Source organism: Notothenia rossii (assembly GCF_949606895.1).
Source record: "Notothenia rossii genome assembly, chromosome: 5".
NCBI lineage: Eukaryota > Metazoa > Chordata > Actinopteri > Perciformes > Nototheniidae > Notothenia > Notothenia rossii.
In genome coordinates, this window is record NC_136903.1 from 47,826,763 (window position 1) to 47,843,908 (window position 17,146).

At 40.1% G+C, this 17,146-nt stretch overlaps 1 protein-coding gene across 6 annotated transcripts in view; it reads right to left on the reverse strand.

The window, feature by feature from the left end:
- LOC307039968 (calcium-dependent secretion activator 1) overlaps positions 1 to 17,146 on the reverse strand; it is a 202,621-nt gene that overhangs the window by 65,658 nt on the left and 119,817 nt on the right. For all 6 annotated transcript variants that reach the window (XR_013808378.1, XM_079682440.1, XM_079682441.1 and 3 more), the window contains 2 exons: positions 374 to 475; positions 220 to 283 (listed from right to left, as the gene is read on the reverse strand). Coding sequence is in view for 5 of the 6 variants with exons in the window: in XM_079682440.1 (XP_079538566.1) it covers positions 220 to 283; positions 374 to 475 (166 nt within the window). In the remaining variant the exon portion in view is untranslated. The remainder of the gene's footprint in view (positions 1 to 219; positions 284 to 373; positions 476 to 17,146) is intronic.

Genomic DNA, 17,146 nt, shown 5'->3' on the forward strand with positions numbered 1-17,146 from the left:
CTGCAAATTAAAGCCATTTCCTGTTTCACCATTGCTAAGGTGCTTTAAAAGCTCCGAAGCTTCGAATTTATTGTAGCACAAGTCTTACTGCCAAGCTGACCTAACCTGAATTTAATTGATTCACGTCTAAATTGGCTAAATGGTGTATTGTATGGCCTCATTGTGTGATGTTTCGACTCTTTGGAAAAATACGGCCATCCATCAGTAAAAATAACTTACCCTTTCAAGCAAGGACAGAGTTGCTTTCAGCGCCCCTTCTGGCCGACCAAATGGAAAGCAGTACCTATGGAGAGACGGATTGGACTTTCATGTGAACCCTCAGCAGAATAGATTGACATGAGATCAGCACATGGTTGCTGAACACGGATCCTACCTGAAGTGTGTTATCTGGTTCTCCAGAAGAACCCGTAGCCTCTCTTTGATCTCCTCAAAGTGCTCCTTCTCTTCTATGGTCACTGTGCCTATACCATCAGGCCTGAAAGACATCAGCAGGTACAAGAAACACGAGGTGTTACTGGTGCCGGAGCAAACTGACATGAGAGACTTTGAATTAATGTAAAGTGTGTGTATATTTTTGGAACTCACTGTTTCAAATACATGTTGGTTTACACGTTATTTATACCTCTCCCAATGTTCTCAGATTTGGGAAAACAACAGGCCAGTGTCAGACTGAAAATAGCTCGACAGCCAGGTCTCAGCACCCTGGGGTTAGGGTTAGTCCAGGACCAAGACCTGAATTTAGTTTTTCACAGTCTTTGGCTGGATGTTAGCACTTAACTCAGTGTGCTTTCACATTAGCAGTGAAGACCAAGAATGGGCAAAGTTCATCTAATAATCTGACAATATAAACCAAGAAATTGACCTGTATGAAAAGTCAATAGACAGGTTCCACAGAAAGCAATCAAAACCAGACACAATTTAAGCTAATCAGGCTAAGCTAACGTTGTATATGCTCCGTCCACACTGTATGAACGAGCAATACTTTGAAATGCAGAAGTGTGTGTGTGTGTGTGTGTGTGTGTGTGTGTGTGTGTGTGTGTATAATAAATACACTTTCTTTTACAGTCTCAATGTCTTATCCATTTCCTTCCAGTTTTTATTGTCCTTAAAAAGTGCACATTTCGAAGACACTAATGTCTGCAGGGCTGGTCCTTAGCATTGGCGTTATAGATATTCGCCTAGTGCGCCAGATCTGGGGGCGGGCGCTGCGCTGGTAGCTCTGGGAGGGAAAAAAACATTTTTGACCGTTGGTGCTCATCCTAATTTTTCGGCCTTGATGTAATAACATTCATAATTAAGTAAATGTAACACCCTTTTCCCCCCAGCCCATGTACGATGGGCGCTGTAAGTGATGAAAATTGGGGATGTTGGCTTATCAGGTGCCCGCAGCTCACAGCCAAAGTGCGAGTGAGCGTGGGAGCGAGCGAGGGAGAGAGAGAGGGCGCACCGGTCCTGGCGCTGTTGTTATTAGCATCTGGTGCTAGCTGCGGTAATGGATATAAGAAGAAGATGTTTCTACAACCAGGGTGGAGGAGAGCTCTCCTGTCAGACTGAGAGGCTCAGTGAGGTAAAAGACTCACAGCAGGGTTCGTACGGGTGCTTGAAATCCTTGAAAATGCTTGATTTTTTACGAGGTGTTTTCATGACTTGAAAAGTGCTTGAATTTTGGGAATGGTGCTTGGATTTGAGATAAAGTGCTTGAAATTGTAAATGCTTTACTTTTACAATAAATTGCTGACTGACTGAAAAGTTCGCTTTTTAGATTAAAAGAAAATAAAGAAGTTGGAGCGAGCTTAGTTGCTTCGCTTCTACATAAAACAGCTCCGCTCCGGCCTTCCCGTGCTATGCGCGCGACCTGCAAGTGTTTTATTTTGTTTGACCTGGGCATTCTAATGAGAGAATGACAGTATGCCAGGAGGTTGCTGTTTTAACGAGCGTTGGCTATCCGAAAAGAAATACAAGCTGTGGCTAAAACGAGGATCAACCCAACGATTCGCCTTCTGCACAGTTTGCCACAAAGAATTTCAATTATTCGCGATGGGAGAGTCTGCGCTGACGAGCCATATGAAAGGTAAGCCGTAGTAGAGCATTTTGGATTAGGCTAACGTTGCATGTTACGTTTGTTTAAGCTAGTAACGTTAGCGAACTCGATGTGGGATAATTGCTTATGTAGGTGACAATAATAAAAAGGAGCGTACCTATGTCAGTATGTGCGACAGTCGCCATCCTGTGGTTTTCAGAGGATGAAGCACATAAAAGCAATGTATTTCTACTGGTAGTATTTTTCGTGCCTAAACTTGCTCCATCGAAATCAGTCACGTTGACCCGAAGACACATTTTGAGTTATACACTGTTGGAAAGAGGATATTCCTAGCTTTCTAACGGAGGAAACATATTTTCGTTTGTATTACTGGTCTGGGGGAAGCTCGCGAGTGTGTGTGTGTTTGTGTATTTTTGCGTTTGTGTGTATTGTGTTAGTTTCCCGGGGAAAACACTCACGAGAAACACCGGATGTTGTTATGCCTGCTTTGACGTAAAGTTACTCCGTTCTCCGCTTGTAATTATGCCGTTACAAGCTTCAAAGTTGTATTTATCATCGGAATTTGCCGAAACAAGTTTAATATTCTGAAAGCCAAGACTTTGTTTATTTGAAATCAGATGAAAACAAACTGTAACGGACCCTGCCGTGTTATCTATGATTACTATACGCCATACATTCATAATGTCAGCGGGAGGGAGGGGGGAGCATCACTACGTAAAAGCATTAGTGCAAGGGAGAGCTGTCATCTTCCATTTACAAGCTTCAAACATGTATTTATCAGGAGATTTTGGCAATAAAAGTTTCATATTCTGAAAAAATTCCCTGGAAACCTCCAAAACTCTTACACAGAAAGAGGATCTCTGCACACGCTTTTTTTTATATCAGCTTTGTGTTTCAATGGTTTTGTCCTAACCTTGGAGAGCCGTATGTTTACTGCCACCCTAAAAGGACCTCAAAAATGTTAATAAAGAATTTATTGAAAAGTTAGTTGGCTGATTGTTTTATATTGGCTCAGCCAGGTTATATGGGATGCCCAGTCTACTATATATGATATGGGTCACTCATTTTACAATATTAAACTTTGTTTTCTTATCTTTAATTTTTCATCCTTATGTAGAATGCTATTACGAAACACACATTTGGTTGTTTATAGCATAAAGAACATCTGATTTAATGTGAGGTAGGGAAATAATCATTTGAGTATAAGTATGTGCATATAAATATGTAATTTACAACAGCTGTACGCTGCTTGAAAAACTTGAAAATGCACCTTTAAAATGCTTGAAAAGTGCTTGAATTTGACTTTGGAAAAGGTGTAAGAAACCTGTCACAGTGTTTAGATAGTTCACTTTAGTCTAAAATATCTCAGTGGGTGTCAAACGGTTTGATCACAGTGTATGTAAACAAATATTTCCAAGGCACTCCTTTATATTGGGATAAACAGGTTTGAAATCATTTAAATGTATACTATAGGACAGTAAACCAAAAATATTGTAACTAGGTAAAATAAGATATTAATTAACAACAAAAATAAAACAAGTTACATGTATTTGTTATTGGCTATGGTAGGTTATTGGATATGTTCACATACTTATTTGATTATTAAAATGTAAACCAATCTTTTTCATATGGGTGTTTTAGAGTTGTACACCCTAGATCTAGTCTCTAGTAATGTGTGCTCAAAGTGCCAGAAAAAATCTCGCCTAGGGCATCAAATTGTCGAGAACCCTGAATGTCTGTGTGACATATTATTCCCATCACGCAGCCGAAACAACAGCCTCTGAATCGTCAACAGACTTCACACAACACATAATGGGATGCATAATTAGATTTACAGTCTTTATTCAACTCCTAGATTTACATTCTTTATTCAACTCCTAAACCATCTAAATCTACTTCCAACATTGATAAATGTTCATAAAACACATCCATCATTTGTTCATACACCACATACAAAAAAATCGTTTTTCTAGAATAGATTACAAAGCGCCTGAAAATGGTACAAACAAGCGGATAAATACATGAGGAAGCTATGCCGCTAGGCTATATCGTGCAGTTGAAAGTGAAACGTTATCTCGCTCCGTTGCGGAGATATTCTTTCGAGAGTGAGGAAAACATTTTCATGTGCGTCCTGTTGCAAATGAATGAATGACAGGAGTAAACACAGCTGACAGCCAAGTTGAAACTCGAGCGATATTCGCATCGCGTCCGGTGTGAACGAAGCATAATGCAGTTCAGAGACCAGACCACTGTTCTGACGCCTTTAAAGCAACATACAATTATTTTCGGGGCATCACAGCCAGACCGAGGGGCCGTCATGGCCGCCGTGAAATTCCTACCCTGCACTACATACTGATATACGCCTGAACATCAGCAGGAGAGGACTCTTTAAAGTAGAGATGCTACATACTGATATACACCAGAACATCAGCAGGGGAGGAATCTTTAAAGTAGAGACACTACATACTGATATACACCTGAACATCAGTAGGAGAGGACTTTTTAAAGTAGAGACACTACATACTGATATACACCTGAACATCAGTAGGAGAGGACTTTTTAAAGTAGAGACACTACATACTGATATACACCTGAACATCAGCAGGAGAGGACTCTTTAAAGTAGAGACACCACATACTGATATACACCTGAACATCAGCAGGAGAGGACTCTTTAAAGTAGAGACACTACATACTGATATGAACATCAGCAGGAGAGGACTCTTTAAAGTAGAGACACTACATACTGATATACACCTGAACATCAGCAGGAGAGGACTCTTTAAAGTAGAGACACTACATACTGATATACACCTGAACATCAGCAGGAGAGGACTCTTTAAAGTAGAGACACTACATACTGATATACACCTGTGTCACGGTTTGTGAAACAAGCAGGACCCAAATGCAGATTTAAACTGAAACTTCCTTTATTTCAAGGCTATGATATATATATATACAATGACAAAACAGAACACTCACCGCAGAACTAGTCAGGGAACAAGACGAACCGACCAAGACAGACAGACAACCCAGAACTTAAATACACACAAGACTCAATCACACAACAAGACACAGGTGAGGAGGGAGGAGAAAACACAGGGGCCCAGATGAACATAATCAGGCTCTTGGTGAGGCTCGGCGGTCACGTCGGGAGAGTTGGGTTGGAGCAGCGGACACACGTGCTGAGACTGAGTAGACGGAGATAGGAGTGAACGTTGAAGTGAGTGCGAGATTGAGAGCAGCTGGTGGAATGGCTTCTTTGAGTCCTGGAGAGGAGGATATGGAAAGTGCATCTGAAGGAGGATGGAATGAAGTAAGGAAAAAGACTTCAAGAAAGAAGATAGACAGGTCAAGTGACAGTCTTAGTGAATCTGATTCACAGAATGAATTGAAGAAAGTAAAGAAAAGGATTGAGAATGAAGAGTGGAAAGTGATTGTGGAGTTTGGTGAGCAATCCGCAGCTAAGCTACATCCAGTGGCCCTGACTAAAGCAATTCACAAAGAAATTGGATCGATAAAACAAGCAAGATTTCTGAGCAAAGGACGGATGTTGGTTGAGTTGATTAATGCAAGACAACAGGAAAAGTGACTGAAAATGAAGACCCTGAATGAAGTTCGAATTAAATGCCATGTTCCTGGAGCAAATCGGAAAATACTTGGAGTTATCAGTGGATTTCCCATAGAAATAGGCATAGAAGAACTCAAGAAGGAAATTAAAGGGGGGAAAGTGAGTGTAGTAAAGCGTCTTCCTACTAGGTATCAAGGTAAGATAGTGGATAGTTTGTCTGTTCTTCTTCAGTTTGAAGAGACAATGCAACAGAAGATAATGATCGGTTGCATGAGCTTTCCAGTAAGAGAATTCATCCCTAAACCTCTGCGGTGCTTTAAGTGCCAAAGGTTTGGGCATGTGGCAGACAAGTGCAAAGCAACTAAGCCCAGGTGTCCAACATGTGCGGGGGAACATGAATATGGTAGTTGTACTGCAGGTGCTAAGGTGAAATGTTGTAACTGTGGTGGGGAACATAGTGCTGCGTATCAGGGCTGTGAAGTGCAGAAAAAGGCCAAGGAGGTGCAGAGATACAAAGTGCAAAATAAAGTCTCATATGCTGAAGCAACAGAAAAGGTTTCACTAAACATAGCTAGGAAATCCCAAGTAGCATCAAGTATGTTCTCTTCAAAAGATTTTCCCAAACTCCCACAGGCAAAGGAAAGCCCCACAAAGTGTTCACATAAGTGTGTGATAGGAGAGGATGCATTGATTGTTAATAAGTAGAAGTTTGTGGCCTTTATTGGAAAAGTGGTGAATGTTGCGTTACAACAGACAAAAAAGAGGTCAAGACTGAAAACAATAGTGGAGGCAGCAGGTGAATTTTTGGGGATAAAGGATATAACCGTTGAAATGATACATGAAATGCTAGCCACCAATAATGATGATTCACAGATTGAGTAGATGAATGGTTTTTCTCATTCTGCAATGGAATGCTAGAAGCCTTATTGCAAATGGACAAGAATTCAAGACCTATATATATCAGTTAAAAGAAAAAACAGACGTTATTTGTATTCAAGAAACATGGCTGAAGACTCATTTGGACTTCATAATTGGGGGATATACTGCTATAAGACAAGATAGAAATGATGGCCAGGGAGGGGGATGTGCAATCTTTATCAGGGAAGTCATGTCTTATAGTAAGCTAACTTTTAAGAACAGTCATGATTTAGAAATAGTGGGTGTAGAAGTTTGGATTAATAAAAGGAAAATTAGTGTCCTGAATTTTTATAATCCATGTAATAAACTCAGAATAGAGGAATTAGACAGTCTTTGCCAAGGAAATGAAATAATATGGTGTGGTGATTTTAATGCACATAATACAATGTGGGGAGGGAGATCAACAGATTACAACGGACAGGTGGTGGAGGATTTAATGGAGGCAAAGGAATTAGTTTGTTTAAATAATGGGCAAGGTACAAGGATCAATTTTAGAGATGGAACAGAGTCTGCGATCGACCTAACTCTTGTAACAAGTGAATTCGCTTCTGGTAGCAGTTGGGAAGTATTGACAAATAACAGTATTGGGAGTGATCATCTTCCGATTATAATCAAGTTTGATATAAATCATGTGGTTGAGCTAGACGGTATCATGAGATGGACTTTTTCTAAAGCAAATTGGGAGATGTTTGCTAAATTGTGCGATAATGAATTGGATCAGATTGATATGGCAGAAAGTATTGATGAAATAAATGAGCAATTTACTTCAAATATAGTTAAAAGCGCTAATCAAACTATTGGGAATAAAACTGGGAAACTTGGTAAATGTGTTAAGATGGTACCGTGGTGGAACAAAGACTGTAATGATGCAATCCGAAACAAAATCAGGCTGTTTGGAAAGCTAAGAAAGACACATTCATTACATAATTTATTAGAATATAAAAGGCACAGGCTCAGGTAAGGAACATTGTTAAAAGAGCAAAAAGTGAGTGTTGGAGAGGATTCTGTTCAAGTATTGGGAGAACTACACCATTAGATAAAGTATGGGGAATGATTAAGAAGATGAGGGCAATAAGACATCAGAGTAACCTGCCAGTATTAGAGATTGGAGGGGAAGTTGCCACTGGTGCTTTGGAGAAGGCAGAAATTCTAGCTGAAAATGTTGTCAAAGTTCATTCTTCGGAAAATTTGACAGAAGAAGGTAAGATCAGGAGGCAGGAAGTGTTAGATGAGCATCCTAATGTATATGAAGAAAGACATTCGTCGCAGAGTGTTGTAAATATACCTTTCTCTATTCAAGAGTTGAGAAGAGCATTAAGTAAGTGTAAAATGACTGCTCCTGGGAAAGATAATGTATGTTATATAATGTTGACAAAATTAAGTGATTTTGCCTTAGGAAAGCTGCTGGAGATGTACAATAAGATCTGGGAGAAAGGGAAGCTGCCAATAATATGGAAAGAGTCAGTCATTATTCCTATTAGGAAACCTGGGAAAGATCCAACCAGTCCAGGCAGTTATAGACCTATAGCTCTGACATCACACTTGTGTAAAGTTATGGAAAGAATGATAACAGAAAGGCTAACATACTACATTGAGAAAAATGAACTAATGACTCCTTATCAGAGTGGGTTTAGAAGAGGGCGAAGTACTTTAGATCCACTGCTGTGCCTGGAGTCTGAAGTCAGGAAAGCCCAAGCGAACAAGGAGTGTGTTGTAGCTGTATTCTTTGATGTGGAAAAAGCTTACGATATGATGTGGAAGGAAGGATTATTAATAAAACTGGACATAATGGGTCTGGGAGGTAATGTATATAATTGGATTATGGATTTTTTGTTTGGCCGTACCATCAGAGTCCTAGTTGGCAAGTCATATTCTCGAAGGCATGAAGTTGAAAATGGAACCCCGCAGGGGAGTGTCATCAGTCCTCTTTTATTTTCTATCATGATCAATGATATATATACACAAGTAGGATCTGATATTGGTAAGTCACTTTTTGCAGATGATGGAGCTATTTGGAAAAAGGGCAGAAATGTAAAATATATTGTAGCTAAGATTCAGGAAGCCATTAGGGAAATTGAAAGCTGGTCTCTGACATGGGGGTTTAGATTGTCGGTGGAAAAAACTGAAACTTTATTTTTTACGAGGAAAAGGATAGGTGAGGAGGTTAGGTTAAAACTTTATGGACAAGATCTAAAGAAAGTGAAGAAATTTTTAATTTCTGGGAATATGGTTGGACGAGAGAGTCACATGGAGTACTCACATTGATAAAGTCTTAGATAAATGTAAAAGGGTTTTAAATGTTATGAGGTGCTTGGCAGGCACTAAGTGGGGGGCTGATAAAGCTGCTTTGAGGAACGTAGACACGGCCTTAATTAGATCAGCCATAGAATACGGACTAATAGTGTATGGGTCAGCTGCATACTCTTCTCTTCAAAAATGAGATAGAGTCCAGGCACAAGCACTAAGGATATGCTGTGGGGCAGTAAGATCTACACCAGTGTCGGCACTTCAGGTAGAGGTTGGAGAAGTACCTATTTCTTTGAGGAGAAAGCAGTTAATTGTTAATTACTGGGAAAATCTACAGGGTCATAAAGATACTCACCCTACTAAACAAACTGTACAAACAAGTTGGGAAAGTAACAAAATAAAAAAAGAAAGTTTTTGTTTTTGTGTTTCGGAAATATGTAAGGAATTCAAAGTTAAGGAATGGAATATTAGTCCGACGGTGTTGTTATCAGCTGTTCCACCATGGTTGCTACCTCAACCTATAGTAGATTTATCACTATTGAAACGGGTACATTCAATGAAAAACAAATTCAATGTACAGGCTTATGTGAACACTGTTCTACATGAACAATATGGGCACTTTATAAAAATATTTACTGATGGATCCAAAAATCCAGAAAATGGTCTAACGAGTTGTGCATTTTATGTTCCTGAGTTAAAAGTCAAAGTGGGAAAGCGTACAAGTGATCACATTGCAGTATATACAGTAGAGATGATGGCTATCTCTCTAGCACTTCAGTCGGTAGAGGAAATACAGCCAATGCGAGTGGTCATTTGCTCTGACTCCAGTGCAGCTCTGGAGAGTATAAACAACTTCTCTTCAGAATGTCGTCAGGATATTTTACATGACATTTTACAAAGCATGTTTAGGTTAGTTCATCTGGGAATTGTTGTTCAATTTGTGTGGGTTCCAGCGCATGTGGGCATTAGAGGGAATGAAGTAGTAGACCAACTGGCAAAATGTGGTTTGAAAGCAAACCAGATTGATATTATGGTACCCATCAGTAGAGCAGAAGTCAAATCTTTTACTAAAGTGTTTATCAAGCAACAATGGCAAAAACTATGGGACAGTAACACCAAAGGAAGACATTTATATCAGATACAAAGGGAAGTAGGAACAGGAAGCACTTGGGGGAGTAGTAGAAGAGAGTAGAGCATCAACAGCAGGATAAAATTGGGACACTCTGGACTAAACTCATCACTGCATCTGATTGGAAAACATCCAAATGGCAATTGTGATGGTTGCCAACAACCAGAGACAATACATCATGTATTTTTTAGCTGCCCGGATTATAACAGACAAAGATTCATTCTGAAAACTGCACTGGAACAACTCAACATCAAGGACATGGATTTCAAGGCAATATTTGAAAGTAAATCAAGAAATGAAGCAAACAAGCTGATCTTCAAATTCCTCAAAAACACTGGTCTGAGGACAAGGATTTAGTATGAACATTTAATAACTGAACAGTAGGTGGCGATATATGCTCCAAGTGGAAGCGATTCGCCATTAAAGAAAAGAAGAAGAAGAAGAAGAAGAACATAATCAGACAATTAGACACACCAGGGAAACTAATGACAAGAGGAAAACACAGGGGAAAAGGACCCGACAATAAACAGGAGGAAAACATGACATGGAAAACAGCAAAAACACCCAAACCTACAAATCTATAAACGTGACATAACATGAGAATCGTGACAACCTGAACATCAGCAGGAGAGGACTCTTTAAAGTAGAGACACTACATACTGATATACTCCTGGGGCCGTATTCACAAAGGATCTTAGGGCTAAAAGTAGCTCCTAACTGGCGAATTTAGGAGAAACTCCTAAACATAATGGGCGTGTCAGTCTTAAATTTAGGACTCCTAATTTTATTCACTAAGAGCAATTCACAAAGTATTTTAGGCCTAAAAGTAGCACCTAAGTTTAGGAGAGCTTAAAAGTCCTCGAGAGGACTCCTAACTCAGTAAGACCTATTCACAAAGAATCTGAAAATGGCTGCGAGACGAAATGTTTTGGAGACAATGGAAGACTGTGAATTGATCAAGAGATATAGGCTAAATCGTGAGGGTATCAAACTTGTTGTGGAATTAGTGCGGGATGCAATAACATCCCCGACTAACAGGAATAACCCGATTAGTCCGGAAATAAAATGTTTGGCAACACTACGATATTTAGCAACAGGGAAAATGCAACTTTGCAATGCAGACAATTTACGAATATCGCAACCATCAGTCAGCCGTGCCATAAACCAAACCATCAACGCGCTCTCTAGACCACATATCATCCAACAGTTTATCCGGTTTCCTTTGGACAATCTACAACTACACAGGATCAAAGCCAACTTCATGGCAATTGCAGGTATGCCCAGTGTGGTCGGTGCTATTGACGGGACGCACATAAAAATAATTGCGCCATCAAAAGATGAGGACGTGTTCGTCAATAGAAAGAAAGTACATTCCATCAACACGCAGATTGTTTTCATTCATCATGATAGGGGGACTTGAACGGCGGTATGGGCTGTTATAGAAAGTGTTTAAGTGCTGGAAATATGCTCATTGGATAATAGTTTGCAGGGTGCTTTTAATTGCCTCCTTGATTTAATGCAATTTACGTATTTTTATTGTTTGCTGTCTCTCCTTAACGTGCATATACAACGTCATTATCGTGGTCTGCACAAACTTGTCATCATGCGTGTATTCTGCTAACTGCACTGTCCATAACTATTTGATAGGAATACATTTCTAGCCTAGGCTATTTCCTTGTTTTTCGGTGATTTAGTGGGCTCGTTTGTGGGATGTTGCGGATGAGTTTCACCGAGACCGCCTGCTCTGAACAACCAATCACCGTACTGACCGCTTCTAAACTCATGCACGAGAATCGACGTAATCCATAGCAACAGCGCGTTACTCTTAGTTCACGCTTAGTGATTTATCCTTAGTATGAGTAGGTCTCAGCGGCTTTGTGAATAACTTTTAAGAAAAAACTCCTACGTAAAATGTTTTAGCGCGAGTTAGGAGCACTCCTAGCGGTAAGATAAAAATGCTTTGTGAATACGGCCCCTGAACATCAGCAGGAGAGGACTCTTTAAAGTAGAGACACTACATACTGATATACACCTGAACATCAGCAGGAGAGGACTCTTTAAAGTAGAGACACTACATACTGATATACACCAGGGGCCGTATTCACAAAGGATTTTAGGGCTAAAAGTAGCTCCTAACTGGCGAATTTAGGAGAAACTCCTAAGCATAATGGGCGTGTCAGTCTTAAATTTAGGACTCCTAATTTTATTCACTAAGAGCAATTCACAAAGTATTTTAGGCCTAAAAGTAGCACCTAAGTCTGGGAGAGCTTAAAAGTCCTCGAGAGGACTCCTAACTCAGTAAGACCTATTCACAAAGAATCTGAAAATGGCTGAGAGACGAAATGTTTTGGGGACAATGGAAGACTGTGAATTGATCAAGAGATATAGGCTAAATCGTGAGGGTATAAAACTTGTTGTGGAATTAGTGCGGGATGCAATAACATCCCCGACTAACAGGAATAACCCGATTAGTCCGGAAATAAAATTTTTGGCAACACTACGATATTTAGCAACAGGGAAAATGCAACTTTGCAATGCCGACGATTTAGGAATATCGCAACCATCAGTCAGCTGTGCCATAAACCAAACCATCAACGCGCTCTCTAGACCACATATCATCCAACAGTTTATCCGGTTTCCTTTGGACAATCAACAACTACACAGGATCAAAGCCAACTTCATGGCAATGCAGGTATGCCCGGTGTGGTCGGTGCTATTGACGTGTTTGTGTTCGTCAATAGAAAGAAAGTACATTCCATCAACACGCAGATTGTTTTCATTCATCATGATAGGGAGACTTGAACGGCGGTATGGGCTGTTATTGAAAGTGTTTAAGTGCTGGAAATATGCTCATTATATAATAGTTTGCAGGGTGCTTTTAATTGCCTCCTCGATTTAATGCAATTTACGTTTTTTTATTGTTTGCTCTCTCTTTAACGTGCATATACAACGTCATTATCGTGGTCTGCACAAACTTGTCATCATGCGTGTATTCTGCTAACTGCACTGTCCATAACTATTTGATAGGAATACATTTCTAGCCTAGGCTATTTCCTTGTTTTTCGGTGATTTAGTGGGCTCGTTTGTGGGATGTTGCGGATGAGTTTCACTGAGACCGCCTACTCTGAACAACCAATCACCGTACTGACCGCTTCTAAACTCATGCACGAGAATCGACGTCATCCATAGCAACGGCGCGTCACTCTTAGTTCACTCTTAGTGATTTATCCTTAGTATGAGTAGGTCTCAGCGGCTTTGTGAATAACTTTTAAGAAAAAACTCCTACGTAAAATGTTTTAGCGCGAGTTAGGAGCACTCCTAGCGGTAAGATAAAATGCTTTGTGAATACGGCCCCTGAACATCAGCAGGAGAGGACTCTTTAAAGTAGAGACACTACATACTGATATACACCTGGGGCCGTATTCACAAAGGATCTTAGGGCTAAAAGTAGTTCCTAACTGGCGAATTTAGGAGAAACTCCTAAACATAATGGGCGTGTCAGTCTTAAATTTAGGACTCCTAATTGTATTCACTAAGAGCAATTCACAAAGTATTTTAGGCCTAAAAGTAGCACCTAAGTTTAGGAGAGCTTAAAAGTCCTCGAGAGGACTCCTAACTCAGTAAGACCTATTCACAAAGAATCTGAAAATGGCTGCGAGACGAAATGTTTTGGAGACAATGGAAGACTGTGAATTGATCAAGAGATATAGGATCGTGAGGGTATCAAACTTGTTGTGGAATTAGTGCGGGATGCAATAACATCCCGACTAACAGGAATAACCCTATTAGTCCGGAAATAAAATGTTTGGCAACACTACGATATTTAGCAACAGTTAAAATGCAACTTTGCAATGCCGACGATTTAGGAATATCGCAACCATCAGTTAGCCGTGCCATAAACCAAACCATCAGCGCGCTCTCTAGACCACATATCATCCAACAGTTTATCCGGTTTCCTTTGGACAATCAACAACTACACAGGATCAAAGCCAACTTCATGGCAATTGCAGGTATGCCCGGTGTGGTCGGTGCTATTGACGGGACGCACATAGGCCTGTCACGATAATTAATTGTGTTGGACGATACATTTTTCTGGAAATTATTGCGATAAACGATAATATTGTCGGCACCGTTTTAAGACCATTTTAGAAATAATGATAATATATAATAATAATTCAAGTACATCCTTTCAAACATAACTTTTTATTGAACATTCAACATTGCAAATGAAATGTGAAATAATATTAAAATATATAAATTATATATAATAAATAAAACAAATGAATTAAATTATAATAAATTTAATTAAATCACACACAACCAAAACAATACATTAATTAGAGTCAGGCTGGAAAACAGAGCTCTCTCTCATATATATATATATATAAATAAATAAATAAATAAATAAATATGAGCACACATTATCTCACAAGCAAAAAAAACCTCCTTAAAACAACAGTCAAGTGTACAGTCCACTGTCAAAGACCCAGATGCCTCAACAGGCCATATCCAAATCTGTTTTTCTAAGTTTTCGAGCAAGGAACACCAACATGTTTGCATTGTCGGGCTGGGGGCTCTCCATCTCCAGCTGCCGTGTTTGCTCCCAGCTGGGAAAACGGAATGGGGTGGTTGTGTTTTAGGTGGTTTAAAATGCGTGGTATTGCCTGCTTTTGTCGCTACCTTTTTTAAACCAATGCGACACACCGCCCGGTTCATTTAAGTCCGTAGGTTCGCCTCGTTGATTTGGTTTGAATCCAAAATACTGCCACATCGGAGAATCGAGATGTGTAGTTAGGTTTTGTAACCAATTCCATTTCACTTTAAATTCCCCGCGAGTAAGTCACACGTTGTCTCCCGCTTGTCGCTACATTATTAATTTGGCTGCTACGCTGCTGCACGCGGAGTGTCCTGACCTGGCTGTGTGTCAGCTCCGCCCCTCACAGCGCGCCTGGCAGCCACAGCGCTCCAGGCTAAAATGCTGGTCACATCTTTATGTAAACGGCAATTTATCGAGCTCAGAAAAGTTATTGAGTCCATTTTTATTTATCGTACGATAAGTCCATTTATCGATTATCGCGACAGGCCTAGACGCACATACAAATAATTGCGCCATCAAAAGATGAGGATGTGTTCGTCAATAGAAAGAAAGTACATTCCATCAACACGCAGATTGTTTTCATTCATCATGATAGGGGGACTTGAACGGCGGTATGGGCTGTTATTGAAAGTGTTTAAGTGCTGGAAATATGCTCATTGGATAATAGTTTGTAGGGTACTTTTAATTGCCTCCTTGATTTCATGCAATTTACGTATTTGTATTGTTTGCTCTCTCTCTTTAACGTGCATATACAACGTCATTATCGTGGTCAGCACAAACTTGTCATCATGCGTGTATTCTGCTAACTGCACTGTCCACAACTATTTGATAGGAATACATTTCTAGCCTAGGCTATTTCCTTGTTTTTCGGTGATTTAGTGGGCTCGTTTGTGGGATGTTGCGGATGAGTTTCACCGAGACCGCCTGCTCTGAACAACCAATCACCGTACTGACCGCTTCTAAACTAATGCACGAGAATCGACGTAATCCATAGCAACGGTGCGTCACTCTTAGTTCACTCTTAGTGATTTATCCTTAGTATGAGTAGGTCTCAGCGGCTTTGTGAATAACTTTTAAGAAAAAACTCCTACGTAAAATGTTTTAGCGCGAGTTAGGAGCACCCCTAGCGGTAAGATAAAATGCTTTGTGAATATGGCCCCTGAACATCAGCAGGAGAGGACTCTTTAAAGTAGAGACACTACATACTGATATGAACATCAGCAGGAGAGGACTCTTTAAAGTAGAGACACTACATACTGATATACACCTGGGGCCGTATTCACAAAGGATCTTAGGGCTAAAAGTAGCTCCTAACTGGCGAATTTAGGAGAAACTCCTAAACATAATGGGCGTGTCAGTCTTAAATTTAGGACTCCTAATTGTATTCACTCAGAGCAATTCACAAAGTATTTTAGGCCTAAAAGTAGCACCTAAATTTAGGAGAGCTTAAAAGTCCTCGAGAGGACTCCTAACTCAGTAAGACCTATTCACATAGACTCTGAAAATGGCTGCGAGACGAAATGTTTTGGAGACAATGGAAGACTGTGAATTGATCAAGAGATATAGGCTAAATCGTGAGGGTATCAAACTTGTTGTGGAATTAGTGCGGGATGCAATAACATCCCCGACTAACAGGAATAACCCGATTAGTCCGGAAATAAAATGTTTGGCAACACTACGATATTTAGCAACAGTTAAAATGCAACTTTGCAATGCCGACGATTTAGGAATATCGCAACCATCAGTTAGCCGTGCCATAAACCAAACCATCAACGCGCTCTCTAGACCACATATAATCCAACAGTTTATCCGGTTTCCTTTGGACAATCAACAACTATACAGGATCAAAGCCAACTTCATGGCAATTGCAGGTATGCCCCGGTGTGGTCGGTGCTATTGACGGGACGCACATAAAAATAATTGCGCCATCAAAAGATGAGGACGTGTTCGTCAATAAAAAGAAAGTACATTCCATCAACACGCAGATTTTTTTCATTCATCATGATAAGGGGACTTTAACGGCGGTATGGGCTGTTATTGAAAGTGTTTAAGTGCTGGAAATATGCTCATTGGATAATAGTTTGCAGGGTGCTTTTAATTGCCGTCATGATCTAATGCAATTCACGTATTTTTATTGTTTGCTGTCTCTCTTTAACGTGCATATACAACGTCATTATCGTGGTCTGCACAAACTTGTCATCATGCGTGTATTCTGCTACCTGCACTGTCCATAACTATTTGATAGGAATACATTTCTAGCCTAGGCTATTTCCTTGTTTTTCGGTGATTTAGTGGGCTCGTTTGTGGGATGTTGCGGATGAGTTACACCGAGACCGCCTACTCTGAACAACCAATCACCGTACTGACCGCTTCTAAACTCATGCACGAGAATCGACGTAATCCATAGCAACGGCGCGTCACTCTTAGTTCACTCTTAGTGATTTATCCTTAGTATGAGTAGGTCTCAGCGGCTTTGTGAATAACTTTTAAGAAAAAACTCCTACGTAAAATGTTTTAGCGCGAGTTAGGAGCACTCCTAGCGGTAAGATCAAATGCTTTGTGAATACAGCCCCTGAACATCAGCAGGAGAGGACCCCTTTAAGTTGACATCGACTCACTGAAATGTGCTATCATTGTGTGTGTG